Source organism: Eublepharis macularius, chromosome 5, assembly GCF_028583425.1.
Source record: "Eublepharis macularius isolate TG4126 chromosome 5, MPM_Emac_v1.0, whole genome shotgun sequence".
NCBI lineage: Eukaryota > Metazoa > Chordata > Lepidosauria > Squamata > Eublepharidae > Eublepharis > Eublepharis macularius.
The window spans coordinates 12,507,359-12,524,589 of NC_072794.1; the positions used below are offsets into that span (position 1 = coordinate 12,507,359).

Genomic DNA, 17,231 nt, shown 5'->3' on the forward strand with positions numbered 1-17,231 from the left:
TGGGTCGAGGGTTAAGGGTGGTGTAGACACCCCCCCCCCCCCGCGCTCAGACTTATCCTATACTGTGAGGGGGAGAGGACCCCCCCCCAATTCTGTGTGTGGGTCTCGGAGCCTCCCTTCCCCAGGCGGACGAGGCAGCCGGCCTAATATCCACCCCCCCCCCTTCCCGGGGCCGTTTTCTCCTCCTCCCGCCCGGCCTGCGCGACGCCTCCCGGCCGAGCGAGGCCCGCGAAGGGGAAGGAAGATGGCGGAGTCCGGCGGGGCCGAAGCCTTCGCCTCAGAGCGGCCGCCGACGCCCAGTAGCAGCTGCAGGTGAGGCGGGGAGCGGGGAGGGGCCCCCGGACCCAGCCCCGGGGGGGCTCCCTCGGCCCTCCTTCCCTTGAGGCGAGGCCGAGATGAACGCCCCCCCCTCAGTAGTGGCTCCCCCCCCACTTCATTGCCCCATGTTCCCCCTCCGTCGAGCCCCCCTCAGCTTTGCCTCCTTGCTATTCTGAGCTTCTCCAGTTTCCAACCTCCCTTACTCCCCCCCCCCTCAATATCCATCTTTTTCTCCCCACTCTCTTCTGTCTGCAACCCCACCCCATAACTGCCTGTCTTCTTCTAAGCTCCCCCCTCTCCCGTCTGCTCCAGGAAGGTGCCCCTTCCCCCTCTGGTTATCCTTATCTCCCCCCCCCTTGTAATGTTACCCCCACATCACTGATCTGACCCACCCTTCACTAGTTCCCTCCCTAACTATTCTTTTCCCCCTTCTCCTCCCCATCGTTGGGCCACCTGTGCCCCCCTATGCTGCATCCCCTATATGATTTCAGCCCTGAGCCTGAATGCACGTCTTTATCCCTACAGAAAGTGATAATATTGGGAGGGGGGAGTAGGATGAGAGGGTCCACTGCCCTGTGCTTAGCTGTGCCTGATGCTCCTCCGTCTGGCCCCACTTGTTCTGCTTGCACACCTCTGACACCTCCCATCTTGTTATAGCCCCCCCCCCCCGCCTTTTGTGCTTTTATTTTCTCTGCTTTGCCTTCTTTCTTAAAGGCTTAAAATTCATAAATTTTTGCTTTCCCTCCTTAATACGTTTGAATACGTTATTTTAATAATGTAGTACTTTATTTTAATAATTTGCAAAAATGCCATCTTTTCCTCCTGGCCTCAAAAGTCTTCATTTCTAATTTTCTTTGTCCTAATTTACTTTCTATTTGAGTTCTCCAATCCTATGCATGTTTACCCAGAGGTAACGCCCACTGACCTCTGTGGGCCTTACTCCCAGGTAAGTGTCCCTTATACAGGAACAGCCTTTGCTTAGACTTCTCTGGCATCAGATGGCAATCTGTCCCTTGGCTGGGAGTTATAGTTATTTATTTGTCCCTCTCTTGGTTCACAAAAAAATTGGATTTTGGTAATTCACAGGGGAAACAAGTCGTGTTGTTAAAGTTAATTCCCCCAGAAGGCAGAATGGTTGGAACATGGAAAACTGCAGCATCCCCCCCGACCTTGCTAAACTGAATCACTGCAGGCCCAATTTAAAACTTGTAAAAGTAGGATCTCAGTGGGCAGAACTGTCTCTTGGCTGGAAAAAAGAGATGCGTGTCCTTGGCACAACGTTAGCTTTGGATAGGTAGTGATAAAAGTAAGGAAACGCAGGGTGACAATGCCGGGAGGAGTCTTGGTTGAAGCAGGTGGTGGTGGGGGCAGCCAGAAACCGAATTGGGCACAGAGGAAGGATCCGGTGTTTGGGACTCAGAGATTGATCTTCTAAATAGCCATTTTCTTGGTCTGCTATGGCAAACGGAATTGCTTCCGGATGATCTGAAAGTGTTCTGAAACTGAAAGAGAATTGGTTCAACTTCTTTGTTCTTCCTTTTCAACCCAGCCATGGTGCCACTAATGGGTACCTGTGGGTGGGATGGCTGGCAGAGCAATTTAACATGTGTGAATCCTGTGGTCTTATTTACAAGGCTGGGTCAGAGTGCTGAAAAACCCGATGGGTTGAAGTGTGTTCTGAGCAGTGTCTGTAGCGGATGCTAGGAGATTTTTTTTCTAAAGAGTTTTTTCTTCTGCTTTTCGAACTTTCTTCCTTTTTGTTTATATATCTGCTGTTGACATAGGCAGGGCCTTTTCTAGAGTGGCCCCCTGCTCTTTGGAACTCCATCCCACTAGATTCAACAAGCAGCAAGTTTCTTCTTTTTTTTGCAAAGGAAGGTGAAAACTTCTGGGACTTGCCTGTAGTGCTCCCTGTTCATTCCTTATTTGTTTTCTTGGTCTCCTCAATTGCCATCCCATAACCTCCACTCCCTCGCCCGCTCGCCTCAGCCCTTCTCATTCTTTGGCATCATCCTGGCACAGATCCTGCTTTCAAATAAATTATAATCTCTCTTGCGAGTCTGGCCAGGGTTTGTCTTTCTGATCCTTCATGTAGGATTATCCCTTCTCTGCCTCCCCTCTCTCTGGAATGGGTTAGGTCCTCATGGGAAAAAATCTTCTCTGGTTTGGCAAGAGTTCCCTTGTTGTCCGTTGAGAGACAAATATTCCATTCTGTTGGAAAAGCCATTTCTGGTTGCTGCTTTGGGAAAGAAACCATGCGCTAAAGTGTGTGCTAATTGATTTCTAGCCAGTGACTTCTGGGCAAAGGAAGGCATTCGCACAGACTCATAAACACACTCTTCTCCCACCCCCACTAAAAATCTTGGAAAATTGAACTGGCAGATTAAGACTTAATTATTTAGTCTTCATTGTTGTCGTCCCTTACCAGAATCTTGTTGGTTTGAGATATATTTTCCATACGGCCTGTCTGTTTTTACAACTGCTACATATATTTTATCTTACATTTTTATCCTAACCTCCCACCAAAGAAGCTGAGGGTAGATGGTTCTCTCCAGGAAAGGCCCCGTAATGGCTGTTAGCTTTGATGGCTAAATGGAACCTCCATGTTCAGAGGTAGTGTATCTGCTATTCTCCATTGCTGGGAGGCAACAGCAGGAAACACTCTGGCCTCTTGGAGTCCTGCATCCGGGCCTTCCAGGACTTCTGGTTGGCCATTGTGGAAAACAGTGGAAATAGACCACCCTAGTTTTGAGCTAAATCACTCAGAGAACTGGTAGCAAGGTGGAGATTTAAACCCAAGTCTCAATGGTCCTAGACCATAGACCAGCTCTTCGTTTTGTGTGTGTGTTTTCTTATCTGAAGTTCCTCTCAGTTGCCGAGGCTGACTTCTGGCACGTGCTCTGGCATTGCATGGGGTTGAGGTTGGGTTAGAAGAGGCACAGGAGACGGCTTGCAAGCAAGGACTGCTTCCAGTCCACCAGCCAAGGAAGAATGACAAAACTTGGGTTCCCCCCCCCCGCCCTCTTCTGTTTTCAGGCTTCATCATTATGCTTTGGCAGACTAGCTAGTAAGGTTTGTGGGCTCATGGGAGCCCTGACATGCAAGTCTGCGCAGAATCCCACGCAGTGCACACATGGTCCTGTGACAGTGTGGGAAATGAAGAGGGCCAAGATTTCTTGCCACGCCGCTTTAAATCCCTTTGACTGCTTTACAGATGGTGTTTTTGGGCCATCCAGCGGTTGGCTATCTTTGAGTAAAAGATCAACAAAAGCTTTTCGTATAATCATTAGAAGAACTATGTTGGATCCTCTGGCCCACAGTGGCTTCATATGTCCTTGGAAGACCCCCAAGCAGGAGTACAGGCCAAAGTTTCCTCCCCCTCTTGTTCCATTGCACCTGATATTCAGAGGTATACTGCTTGTGAATGTGGAGGCTTCATTTAGCTATCATTCTTGAGGCATTGGTGGGCCTTTTCCTCCATGAACGTGTCTTAGCTCCCTTTGGAAGCCATCTAGTCTGGAAGCCTACATTGCTACATCTTGTTGGGGTCTGTGGGTTCCACAATTTAATTATCTCAGTATGAAACCTATTGCCCTGGGAGATGCTGTACATCAGCCTCTTTGGGTCCCTCCCTCCCGTTCTAGTATTTTCGGGCGGTGCAGAGAACAGTTCTCTGTCTTTTCAATAGCAAGACTTGTGCTGCAGCGTTTTTGGGCAAAACCTTTCATATCACAGCTGCAGAACAGCATGAGGTGATGTTATGGGAGCATTCTGGTGCACTAGTGAGGCCTCATGGGCTAGGCTGAAACACCCGCATGTGCACGTGTGCATGCACGCAGACATACACACACACTTTAGAATTACATTTGTGCCTTCAGACCCTTTCCAGAAGTCTTTGCATTGTTCTGGAATCACAGCAACCACGTCAACATGGAAAAGAGTCCTGAGAACAGAAGTCTTGATAAAAGTGCTTAATGTAGGGTCTGTTTCTTGGTCCATCCAGCTACTTTCTACTTGATCCAGCAGAGGATTTCCAGAGTCATAGCCCTCAAAGGGATCTATCCTGACACCTGGTGCTGATTTTGTCCTTTCAAAGCATGAGCTCTACCGTGGTTCCTCCCCAAAATAGGCTGAGACTTGCCCATAGCACAGATTTTCTGGTGAGACTCCAGGGACAAATTTTGCTTTCTTTCCCCATGTCCCATCCAACTGCCTCTCAGTGCTCGGCCATGTTTGGCCTGACCTTCAGTCGGAACCATTTACGGGCAAGGAGCAGCATCCAGCTGCTTTGTGCAGAGTCAGACCCTGGGTCCGTCTAGCTTTGTACTGTCTTCCCTGACTGGCATCGACTCTCCAGGGTTTGGGGTCAAGAGAGAACTTTTCCAACACTCGCTACCCGAAACCTTTTAACTGGACATGCTGGAGATCGAACTGGAGAATTTCCACTATCTCTTTTGTCAAACTCTTGGCTTAAACAATACCTCTTATAAGTATCCCTCTGTAAAGGACCTGGCATAGAGCTGGAGAGGGCATAAGTTAGAACCCATTTGGTCTTACAAAGAATCTGGGTTTGTGTCTGATCCTGCACAATACTTCTTATGTTTCTTAATCCCTTTTATCCAGGAGGGAGCCTCCCATAGAGGAGGAGTCTACCTCTAAGTGCTGGATTCCGAATAAACCAGAGGGGGTGGGCCTAGCCTGGATTCTGAGCTTCCCATAGGCATTTTATTTGTTTCTTTCAACTATTTATGTACTGCTTTCCTCCAGGATTACAGGACTCCAAGCGGCTTCCATAATTTAAACACACACGCACCCTGAAATCCCAGTCCAGTCATCCAGAATCCAGATATATCAAGACACCCACGTTACAAAACTCCAGCTTGCACCCAATCCCTCGAAAGCTCACGAGCACAGTTGCCAAAAACTCTACAGCAAGCAATGCATCTTTGGGAGGCAATAGTGCCCCCCCCCCGTCTGTTGAGTCAAAGCCTGATACAGCAGTCTGGGGGATGGATCCTCAGCCCTAGCCAACTAGGTGATGGTGGGGAGGTAGGTAATTGAAGTCTCCCCACAAGTCACTGCTCCAGACCACAGCCTCCACAATACTGTTGGATGCCAAAGGCTGTAGGACCAGTGGCCAGTCTTGGTGGACAATCTTCCCTTCCTCCAAAGCAGGACAACTAGAGGAAATTAATGCTGTCGTCACTCTGCAGGACAAAGTGGGGAAAAATATCTCCTTTTTGGTACTAAGTACCTGCCTTGTATATCATCTCAGGGCAGGGTGGCAGGTAGAGCAGGTGGCAATCCAGAGGCCAAGGTGAGAAGTAAGACCCGATGGAACTTGGGTCCAATTCAGCAAAACCTTCTGATCACAAGCTTCCAGATCACTAAATGCTGCAGCTTTATGCCAGCTCTTAGGGGTTCTCTTTAGGGGCACTTGCTGGGTACATTTAAAATACATCTGTGGCCCCATGGAGAATGGAGCACCAGATGAAATGGACCATGTGAGACTGGCCAGGCCTGTCCCTGGGCTGCAGGGCTACCGAGATCCCCTCCTGGTTTCAGCATCTGCAGAGGGCACTTTTCCACCCAAATGAGGCCTCGAGGTCTCATTTCGTGCATGGGCGTGCGATGGCGGAGTGTAAAGATCCATAATGTTGCAGTAACCATGGTTACCTTGGAATTATCTGACGGAGCCTGGCTTTCTTATCTCTTTATTGTTGTTTTAGATTTGATTTTGTCTTTTAAGTGTCCAATTGCCATTTTAGAAACCAGCATTGTACCTCTGGTGCGGGCATTAACTGAGCAGCTTTAGCAGAGAAACATTACTTTGTCGGAACACTTCATGCGCCTTTCTTCATTTTCTCTTCAATGTGCAGAGGTATAAAGTTGAAATTCCTCCTCTCTTTGGTGCTTTAAGTTTCGCTTTTGCCAGATATGGAGCTGGCTGAAACTTGTGCTGAGCCTGTTGGGCTTGCTTTCACCAGAGGCTCACGAGAGTCCTGAGAATCCTGTGCCCAGGGGAGGTGACAGAGAGCGACATCTAAAAGACCGGAGGGGAGGCCAGTCTGTTTCTGCCAGCATGTACCTAGCCACAGGCCTGGTGGTGGTTTGGGATGAGTGGAAATCCTTTAGCAGTAGCTTTACAAAAGGCCCTTTCTTTTTTTCTTGGCAGGTTGGTAATGATGTCAGTGGCCTAGTGGCGTTCAAGGACATGTTAGCACAGCTAAGTGAAAGGGGAACTAATCAGCTCAAGGCTCTGTGCTCCTTGGAACCAGGTGCAAATTCTTGCACAGAATGCAAATTGGGGAGGATCTAGTGGGAGGGAGGGGGAGAACCATTGGTTCTTTGGCATGTGCCCCTGTGCCGAACGTGATCGGGTGCAGCGACTAAGGAGGCATGAGGCCAGAAGTTCAGACCTTGCCTCAGCAGTGCACTTGCTAGAGACTGAAAGAGTGGCTCAGCTATCTGTACGATGGGAATAATATTGCAAGCCTACCTTGCAGGGCTGAGCAACATGAGACACAGGAGTGGATTTGAAAACTCAAAGACCAAGCGCTGTTCTTGCATATGAATATTTCAAACTGCACTGCTACTCCTCTTGGAATGCATATCATTGTAAATGCTGAGGACTATTATTGGGAGGAACTGAGCTGGGGAGGCACCTGAAGGCTGCCCTGGGGGCTGATCCCCAAACCCCAGTCCTGTAAGCTAACCTCACATCTGCACTGTCATAATGGCTACTTATGATCCAGGCCTTGGGGCAGTGGGCATTTGCTCACACTGCTGAGCACCCTGCCCTGTGTTTTTTTTGGCTCATGGTACCCAGTGCACCTCTCCGTCACACCAGGTACGATTCTGTTAGTATTGCTAAGCAACTTGTTAGTCTGTTCCTCATGCATTCTGCTTGAAGGACAAAGTCAGTTTAAAGGGCTGAAAATAGCAAAAACAGTAAAGCAGGGCAAAACATCCAACTCCTTTGGACAAAAAACCTGGGTGAACTTTTGTCCTGGCACTGAAGGCATAACAAACGCGGCACCTGATGAAGTTCTGCTCAGCTGAGGATCTTGGAATGTTTTTTCCATGACAGCCATTTTGGACATACTGGTTGGCCTTTTGTGCTGGGCCACCCCTACAGCAAAGCTGTACCTGAACGTATCAGGTGTGTGGCTCGGGGGTGGGGGGGCGGTTGGGATATGTGTGGGTCTGATGACTAACTGCAGAATAAGAGGTGTCCCTGGTGCGTGGCATGGGGATTGGTAAATGGAATGGCAAACTTGGCGGTGATCGAACCAGGAGAGAGAGAACCTGAATAGGGACAGTTTGGCAGCGCCTCCCCGCACGGTGTCTATGTCCCACCCATTAGTGGAGAGTTGGAACAGGATAGGAGGTGAAAAAGATCCACCAGCTTTCAGCAGCAAGAGTCTTGTTAATAATTAATTGAAATGGAGGACTCTTTGCTCAAGAATGTAATGCCCAAGTTTCGGGGTTTAGATTCTGAATCGATTGAGAATTGTGTGTGTTGCAGGCAGTGTTTCGGCTCCCTTGACCTGCTTTTTCACAACTGCTGGCAAACAGCACAGGCAGATCTTCAGGCATCCACTTCATCAAAGAATTGTTCAAGGCCTACTTTTGTACCTCTCCTCCCTCTCCTCCCCGCTTCTTCCCCTCCACCACCACAATAACACAAAGCACATAGCTTCACAAAGCTCAGGAGAGCTTGTGTGTGGTGCTGTTACTTCCAACCCTGTGATAGGGCTGGGTTCGAGTGCGTGCTTCTTCCTTCCCCAGCAAGGCGTCCTTGGACTGCAGGATTATATCCTCCCCCTTCTTGTTTTCTCAAGGGACCCTCCATTTTTGAAAACGCAGAATAGTAAATGCCCACCTAAACCCTTTCTACAGTGGTGGGTCCAGGCCAGCCAGAAAACTCAGCATAAAAGAGAATCAATAACAACAAAAATGCATTCAGAAGTGGGTTGAGTTCATTCCACTTCTGCGCATTGCGGGTGTTTATATAAATCACCTTTCTCTCTCTCTCTCTTTCTGTCTCTCTCTCTCTGAAACGTTCCTCATTTTTTATGTCCCTAATATTCCACCCAATTTCATCATGACCGAAGAACAGAACCAGATCTGGGTGACGGAGAACAACAACAACAACAACAACAACAACAACAACAACAACAACAATAACAATATTCAATTTATATACTGCCCTTCAGGACAACTTAACGCCCACTCAGAGTGGATTACAAAGTGTGTTGTTATTATCCTCATGACAATCACTCTGTCTCTCGCCCTGTGAGAGAACTCTGGAAGAGCTGTGACTGACCCAAGGTCACCCAGCTGGCTTCAAGTGGAGGAGTGGGGAATCAAACCCAGCTCTCCAGATTAGAGTCTTGCTGCTCTTAACCGTTACACCAAACTGGCTGGGGAGCTGTGGACGGACTTAGCTCCCACCCAAAGGTGGAGTTGACTGCCCCCCCCCCCCCGTTTCAAGCATGCATGGTTTCCGATCATTCTTACGTGTGTAATTGAAAGCACTGCACTTGGGGGGGGGGGGCTGTAGAGCAGGCAGAGCACACCCCTCCCTCCTCCTGTTTGTGAGTCTGCATGGCCAGTGGCAGATGGGTCCCTCCAACTCCTTTCTCCGTTTCTCGTTCCAGCATGGCAGATAAGAACAGCGCCTTGAAATGCACTTTCTCTGCTCCTGGCCACAGCGCCACCCTCCTGCAGGGCCTGGCCTCGCTCCGCGCACAGGCGCAGTTACTCGATGTCATGCTGACCATCAACAATGAAGTATTCCAGGTTCACAAAGTGGTTTTGGCTGCCTGCAGCGATTATTTCAGGTGAGGCTCCGAGTGGGTGGGAGGCGACACTCCCGCATCTCACTGGCCCTTGGCCCCCCTTCCCTATCAGCGTGGCAGAGGCACTCCAGCAGTCTGTTCCCCAGGCTCATTCGAGTTACACAAAAGTACAGTCTTGGCAATTGGCTGGAGTGAAAAGGAAGCCCCTCCAGAGAAATTCATTGACTGCAGTGAATGAATTCCCCATCTTAATATTTCTAATACTTTGCCTTGGTATGGTGCTTTCCACGTTCGGTATGTATAGCACAGCAGTCAGCACAACAACCATGCAAGGTAGGTCAGTATTAGGCCTGTGCTGAAAGATCTTCAGTGGCTTCTCATTTGTTTTCAGGGCAGTTTTTGACTTCCAACACTCTTCGCAGCTGGCTGTCTCCCATTGGAATCTGCCGGTTTGCTTACATCATCATTAGCCTTTTCTTTGAGCCCCCCCCCTCCCCCGGCCATACAAAGGTTGCGGGCTAGTGAGACAACACACTTTCTTGTTGTTGCGACCCCATCTTCATAAGGCCCTCCTTAGAGAGGGTCTGCTGAGATGTTGGTTGTTTGGTGTGCCAGGTGACTCTTCCTTCCTCCGGCATCCCTTTCCAGTTTTCCTTAAAACTGTATGTTGGTGCAGCTGTCCAATGTGTTTGCTGTTGTCAAATGGTTCCTTTTGCTTTTGCAGTTGAGGAAACCCTATAAGCTGCTTCGGTGCTAACAGAGCGAAGGCAGGGCACGTGCTTCAAATAAGGAAAATATGCCTAGTAGAAACCTAGTCTGCTTTTGCTTAATTGGAAGGCTGTGCCTGGAGATGTAAGCCCATCCAAGTAGCCCTGCTGGATCAGAGCAGCTGCCTGCCTAGTCTAGTGTATGCTTTCCAACAGTGGCCAGTCAGAAGCCACAGCAGGGTTTGCTGACCACAGCCCTCCCCTCCTGACAAGTCCCAGCATCTGGCGCTCAGAAGCGTTCTGTTTCTGAAGCCACAGTCAGCTCTCGTGGCCAGCAGCTGATACCTTTATTTTTCTAGAAATTTTTATACCCCTCCTTCCCCTTGGCTCAAGACTGCTTTGAGAGACCTGTCTTCTGAAACATTTGTCCAACCACCTTTTAAATCCATCTTAGCCAGGGGGCATCAGCATGTCTTGTGGCAGTGAATTTCACAAGTCAGATACCCAGTTTTTGAAGCAGCAGAGCTTCCATTTCGTCAGCCTTGAATCTACTGCCAGTGGGTTTCATAGGGCAGCCAGGGGCTTCCCAGTATTAAGGGAGAGAGAAAAGCCCATCAGTTTTCTCTACCCCTTCATCACTGGGTTGACCTCCGACATGCCATCCCTCAGTCTTTTTTTCTAAGCTACAAAACCCGTCTTTTGCTTGCCCTTTTTTGCACTTTGCCTGGCTCTTCAACTCTTTTTGAGGTACAGTGACCAGAACTGTACACAGTATTCCAAATGCGGCCATACCACTGCCTAGTTGGAAGCTGAGCTAAGTGTGTATGAATTGGTAGGAGGACAACAGCCTAAGCCGAATCAGTTCCCAAAGTAGTGGTGTGGCCGTCTGGCCTCTTCCGCCTTTCTTTTCCATTTCCGATTTAAAAAGAAAGAAGCCCTCAAAGTTGTCACTTAGAGACTTAAGAGAGCATGAATGGGCTGTTAATCTCTGCCTCTGCTCAGCTGCTCTGTGGGTGCTCTCAAGGTGCAGAAAGGAACAGGCAGAAGATTGAGAGGTTGGAGCATCTTTCTACAAGGCAGCGTTAAAAGGTTGGAGGCTTTTTAGTTTAGGAAAAAAGATGCTTGGGGGTGACAGAGGGTTCAGAAATTATGCCTCATGTGGAGACAGTAGACTTTTCTCTCTGTCTCCCAAAATACTTGGGGGCAGCTGAAGAAATTAACAGCGGTCTAGGGCACACGAAAGGATGTACGTTATCGTGCCGCACATCATTAACTTATGGAACTCGCTGCCACAAGATGCAACCATCATTTTTAGATAGTTTTGAAAGTGGATTAGACAATTGAGTGCAGGAGGAGAGGTCTGTGGATGGGATTACAAAGATTACTGAAGCTTCTGTGCTCGGAGGCAGTCTGCTTCTGAATGCCAGCTATTGTAGGGGTTACAGCTAGGGACGGCCACTGCCTTCCAATCATGTATGTGGACTTCCCAGAGGCATCTAGCTGACCACACTGGGAAACAGGGTGCTGGATTTTTTGGTCTGATCCTGCAGCTTATGTTGCTGTTTGTAAAAGGGCCAAACTGGGGGTGTGAGTGGCATCACTGGGTCAGGCAGCTGAGAAAGTAAGTTCGGGGAGAAGTAACAGGAGGATTCTGGGTAGGTTTAGAGTCAGAGGAGGATATAGTAAATAAAGGTAATTATGGGCAGGTAGGTGGGCAATGGCGGCTTGTTTCAGATGAGTGACAAACCAAGGCCAAGGGAGGGTGAGAAAGAACTCTGTGTCTCCATCTAACTGGAAACCCAAACCCCAATTGGCCACTTGCATGGCTTCTGAGATGTCTTTTGGTGTGGCTGTGTGGACTAGTGTCCTGCTCACCACAACAACTAGTAACTCACTTTGGAGAAAGAATCTGTGCATCCTTGCACTGCAGTGTGTAACATCTGTTAAGCAACATCTGGGGAAAATGTCCTGCTGTGGAAGACATAGCCACAGGACACCCTGCAAGCTGAGGCAGGACCTGGGAGAAGCAGAAAGCCCAGCGGGCCATTCTGCCCTGAGGACCCCTGGAGGGAGAAAAGGGATGGCGGGGCTGGCACATGGACTGAGAGCTCTGCACTGCACCATTCTTTGTTTAGTTCCTCTTTATCCTGCCCTTTCCCTAAAGAGCTCATGATGGCTCCTTCCATTTTATCCTCATAACAACTCTGTGAGATAGGTTAGACAGAGAAAGTGACTGGCCCCAGGTCAGTTAGTTATTTTCATGGCGAGCGGGGATTTGAACCAGAATGCCTGTGTTTGTACTTCATGCAAAAGTATAGTTGAGTCTAGCTGTGGTTGACAAATCAACTTCAGATCCTGGACTCATGGACTCTGGCTAACCGGAGATATTTCAGTGGCCCGTATTTGGGCAGTCTCATAACTAGCTTAATCAAACCACAGTTTTGCGCAGCGTCTGAATTGAGCCAACGCCCAGTTTGTGCCTTAGCTGGCTTGTGCGAAGTGCATTTCAGCCTCTGGATCTCCCATTGTCACAGTGACCCTGATCACAGCCTGGGCTGAAATATGAAATTCTCTGTTTCTCCTTCTGTGATTTTTTGGGGGAGGGGGATAACTTGGCTGTTAAGCCAGTGTGGTGTAGTGGTTAGAGCACTGGCCTAGCATTGGAGAGGCCTACTTGGTCACGGACCTTGGGTAACCTGGGGGCCAACCACTGTCTAACCTCTTTCAGAAGGTGCCTGGGTGGCGGTGGAGGAGCTTGAGATTAAATATGTCATGGAGACCTTCTTTTATTGAAAGAGTTCACAAGATATGCCAAGGTTGTGTCTCATTCCTTCTGTCAGCAGAGTGTGCTGATCCGTTTCGGTCTGTGGCTGCCTCTTAGACACCCCCCCCGGCCATGTTCTGGCAGTCTCTTTTGTAGGCTGCTGGGTCCTCTCCTTTGCTTGTCTGCGCTTCTGCCAAATACTAGGAATGTTCGAGGTCACAGTGAGGAATGTCTCCCCAGTGAAGGAACCTTTGAAAGGCTGCCAATAGGTGGGTTCAGAGACCAGCTATTGCCAGCAGGCGTAGAGATCGAGAGCTGAGGGGCCAGGACCATGGACAGAGCTGAGTGGCGCCCAATGCAGAGATCAGGGAGGCAAGCTGATGGCTTTGAGTGGTACTTCAATAGCAGCCAGTGGGCCCGTTCAGGGATATTGAGCATCTTCCTAAAGAAAGCATCTTCAAGCTAAAGGGGTGGTTCTTTGATTCAGAGACATGCCTCAGAAAGAGTGTATACTTCTAACCGTGTTAGAAAAAAAATAGTTTATCTTATGCTTGTTTTGACATGCCCTCTGTGCTTCTTTGAGAGCCAGTGTGGTATAGTGGTTAGATTGTCGGACTATGATCTGGGAGACCCAGGTTCGAATCCCCACTCTGCCATGGAAGCTTGCTGGGTGGCCTTGGGCCAATCACACCCTCTCAGCCTAATCTATCTCACCGGGTTGTTGTGAGGATCAAATGGAGGCAAAGGAGAACAATGTAAGTCGCTTTGCCGTCTCCGTTGTGTGTAAATGGTGTGGTGTAAATGAAATAAAAGTTGCAAGCACATTTAAATTCGATGAACTAGTAAAAAAAAAAGGCCATTGATTGGTTGGTGAGAACTTGCTGGCAGCAAAAAGTGTCCACGTTACAGACACGAGATGGGGCATCTGACTTATTTCCTCTTGTGTTCTTTGACCCTCAGAGCGATGTTCACTGGTGGCATGAGAGAAGCCACCCAGGATGTCATTGAGTTGAAAGGCGTGACTGCCAAAGGCCTGAAGCATATCATTGAGTTTGCTTACAGTGCTGAAGTGACCCTTGACCTCGACTGCATCCAGGATGTGCTCGGAGCCGCTGTCTTCCTGCAGATGGTGCCTGTGGTAGAGCTTTGTGAAGAGTTCCTGAAGTCCGCCATGAGTGTTGAGACGTGCCTCAATATTGGGCAAATGGCCACCACATTCAGCTTGGCCTCCTTGAAAGAGTCAGTGGATGCTTTCACTTTCCGGCATTTCCTGCAGATTTCCGAGGAGGAAGACTTCCTTCACCTGCCTTTGGAACGCCTCGTCTTTTTCCTCCAGAGTAATAAACTCAAGACTTGCAGCGAGATCGACCTCTTTCGGGCTGCCATCCGCTGGCTACAGTATGACCAGTCACGCCGCAGGAACGCTAGCCAGGTTCTCTGCCATATCCGCTTCCCTCTTATGAAATCGTCAGAGCTGGTGGACAATGTCCAGACGTTGGACATCATGGTGGAGGATGTCTTGTGTCGGCAGTACCTCTTGGAAGCCTTCAACTACCAGATCCTGCCTTTCCGGCAGCATGAGATGCAATCGCCCCGAACCGTCATTCGCTCAGATGTCCTTTCCCTCATCACCTTTGGCGGAACACCCTACACGGACAATGACCGGACCGTGAGCAGAAAAGTTTATTATTTACCCGACAGCAGCATGCGTCAATTCAAGGATCTGACGGAAATGGAGGTGGGGAGCAGTCACACGTGTGTGGCTGTGCTGGATAATTTTGTTTATGTGGTCGGGGGGCAACACCTGCAGTACCGGAGTGGCGAGGGGGCCGTTGACATCTGCTACCGCTATGACCCCCACTTGAACCAGTGGCTGCGTATCCAGCCCATGCAAGAGAGCAGGATTCAGTTCCAACTGAACGTTTTGTATGGGGTGGTCTATGCCACAGGTGGCCGGAACCGGTCCGGGAGCTTGGCGTCTGTCGAGAAGTATTGCCCCAAAAGTAACGAGTGGTCCTATGTTTGCTCACTCAAGCGCCGGACGTGGGGTCACGCTGGGGCCACGGTTGGAGGCAAGTTGTATATATCGGGTGGGTATGGGATATCCGTGGAAGACAAAAAGGCTTTGCATTGCTATGATCCGGCTGCTGACCAATGGGAGTTCAAAACTCCGATGAATGAACCCCGTGTCCTACATGCCATGGTCAGCGCCAACAGCAGGATCTATGCCCTTGGAGGCCGCATGGACCACGTAGACCGTTGCTTTGATGTGTTGGCAGTAGAATATTACATGCCTGAAACCAATCAATGGACGACGGTCAGCCCGATGCGGGCAGGGCAGTCAGAGGCTGGCTGTTGCTTGCTGGAGAAGAAGATCTACATTGTGGGGGGTTACAACTGGCACCTTAACAATGTCACTAGCATTGTCCAGGTGTACAACACTGAGACAGATGAGTGGGAGCGGGACCTTCATTTCCCGGAATCTTTTGCTGGCATTGCTTGTGCGCCCGTGATTCTGCCGCAGACCACAGCCCGGAGGTGACCAAGACTTTCCGAGACATTGCACGTCATTGAGATGTAGATGCTTCCCTTCTGTTGCTTTGCAAAATAAAGTCCATTTGAGGCAGACTGACCAAGCCCAACTGCGTTCTAGCGGCACGTTCCGTCTGCGCTGAGATAGGAGACCTTCCTAAGGAAGACTGACATGAGGATAGGGGAGGGATAGCGCTCTCCATCAATCCTCTGCCTTCGTCCCGTCTCTTGCAGATGCTTACAAAAGAAAGAGCTGCTTTTTGTAAATGAGAAATCGTTTAGACGCACCTTAAAGCATTGTTACCTATAAGCCCCGGCAGCTGACTTCAAACTGGGAAGCCCAGGCTTTCACCAGCGCCATCAGAAGAAGGGGGCAGGGTGGGATGGTTAGGAGATGAGGAGATGTGTGATTTCTTGGTTTGGCTTTTTTTGTGATAAGCACATTTATGTGCAGTGTGGCTTCCAGAGGGAGGGGTGCACGGTACCTCCCTGACTCAATTGTAATGGAGCCACAGACAGCAAAAGGCCACTCCAAGGGCCTTTACTGTTGCCCATGATTTCACAAACAGCTTCAGCACTCTTCGCAGCACTCCAGCTTGGGCACACCTTCAGCATTCCGATGCCAGGTTCCAACCCGTACTTCTTGGGGTGTCCCTGTCCCCCCTCCCCTTGAGCTCCTGGTGGTGCGTCACCTGCCGTTGCTGGGCAGGCCAGTGGCTGGCTGCCTTGTGATTGCCTCCACTCACCACCCCTGTGGTCCATGCCCTTGCAGGGCTCTCTGCCTTGGCTGGCTTTCCTCTCTCCAGCTTTGGGTAATACTTCATGGGCAGTCAAATTGCCCCCCCTTCTGTATAACATTCCTCGCCTATCCACTGGCTCGTCTCTCCCACAGTGCCCCAGACTTGAGGCACCTTCCTTTGAAAGTGGATGGCACACCCGGACTTGCTACCTCAGCTGAACATAAGAGAGCATTCCTTTTATAAATGATGGTACCTCTTCAACTTTTTCAGCAGAAATAAGCTTTAGACGGGGGGGTGTTGGCATATATCTTCCCCTTGTGTCACAAAGAGTAGGTATGCAAAAGGCACATCTGAAATTTGCCACCACAGATGTGCCCGTTTTTGTGAGAACCCTCTTCAGTACCCCCAGAGTACTAAGCATCCTGACATTTTGGGCAGGGGAGTTAATTACGGATCATAAGGAGGAGAATGCTGCCAAATGTGAAAAAAACTACTGCCGCAATCTACGTCTAATGAGAACCCTGAAGAAGCAGGTAGAATCCCCTCATTGTTTGATGAGACGTATACAGACAATTGGTTTGGGTATACCTGGAGTGTCCCACGGCAAATGGGCCCAAGCAAGCACTGTGAGTGTAGAATCGATGGGACTCCTCCAGGCACAGAACGGTGCCTTGCACTGAAAGGCAACGTAGCTCCAAGGCTCAGAAAGCCCTGCTGCCAGCCAGTCACTGTGGCACAGGTTCCTTGTTCAGCCTGCACGCTGAATCTGCCCTCCCCGCCCCCCAAGAGCATGCAATTGGCCCAGATTATAACCCCATTGCTCTTTTCACAGCCGAGGTCTTACCTTCAGGGTGTACAAACCTTTTTCCACATTTTGTTCCCCCCCCCCACCCCTTCCTCTGCCCAAAGCCACTGTGCCTTCAACTGCTGCTGGCAACGCTATTGGAGGGGGGGGGCAAGAAAAGGTTTTCTAAAATTCTGGAGAGGAACCTTACAAGCACAGTGGATTTATGGGTGGAATGGAGGGAAATGACTGCAGCACAGGAAACGGGCTTTCTGTGCTGCAGCATCTTCCTTGCCTGAGGCTTGCGTGTTAGTGCAGAAGCAGCTGAATCGCTTAAGGAGAACTGTGTTGGATCAGGGCCTTTCCTCTGCCATCTTGATTCTCACAGTGGCCAGGAAGCTGCTCCCATGCCCTCCCTTCTCTTTATGCATTCTCTCCCCACGCAGCCTGAGCAATAGTCATAAAAGATAGCACAAGCACATTCTGCTAACGGAGACCAGGACTGAGCTGCTGCTTTTCAGAACAAGATGAAGCATGTGAGAGCACACACCATTTCCATTCCTTATTCCCCATCAGGTTTGC

The 17,231-nt window shown here is 49.7% G+C and overlaps 1 protein-coding gene across 2 annotated transcripts; it reads left to right on the top strand.

Annotated features, from left to right (window-relative positions):
- The first annotated feature begins 230 nt into the window (after window positions 1–230).
- KLHL26 (kelch like family member 26) lies at window positions 231–15,928 on the top strand. Of its 2 annotated transcripts, XM_054980874.1 has the most exons (3): window positions 231–312; window positions 8,982–9,164; window positions 13,554–15,928. In XM_054980874.1, the coding sequence occupies exons 1-3, from the start codon at window positions 245–247 to the stop codon at window positions 15,133–15,135; spliced, it is 1,833 nt and encodes a 610-aa protein (XP_054836849.1). In that variant the 5' UTR covers window positions 231–244; the 3' UTR covers window positions 15,136–15,928. The 2 variants fall into 2 exon arrangements, with proteins under 2 accessions (XP_054836849.1, XP_054836850.1); XM_054980875.1 differs by lacking the exon at window positions 8,982–9,164 and having other exon boundaries at window positions 253–312.
- Window positions 15,929–17,231: the final 1,303 nt, after the last annotated feature.

Bases quoted from the DNA above. Each gene is read 5' to 3' on its own strand.
- KLHL26 (XM_054980874.1), top strand. From the start codon at position 245: ATGGCGGAGTCCGGCGGGGCCGAAGCCTTCGCCTCAGAGCGGCCGCCG. The intron at 313-8,981 runs GTGAGGCGGGGA...TTCTCGTTCCAG, and splicing joins ACGCCCAGTAGCAGCTGCAG to CATGGCAGATAAGAACAGCG. The intron at 9,165-13,553 runs GTGAGGCTCCGA...TTTGACCCTCAG, and splicing joins GCCTGCAGCGATTATTTCAG to AGCGATGTTCACTGGTGGCA.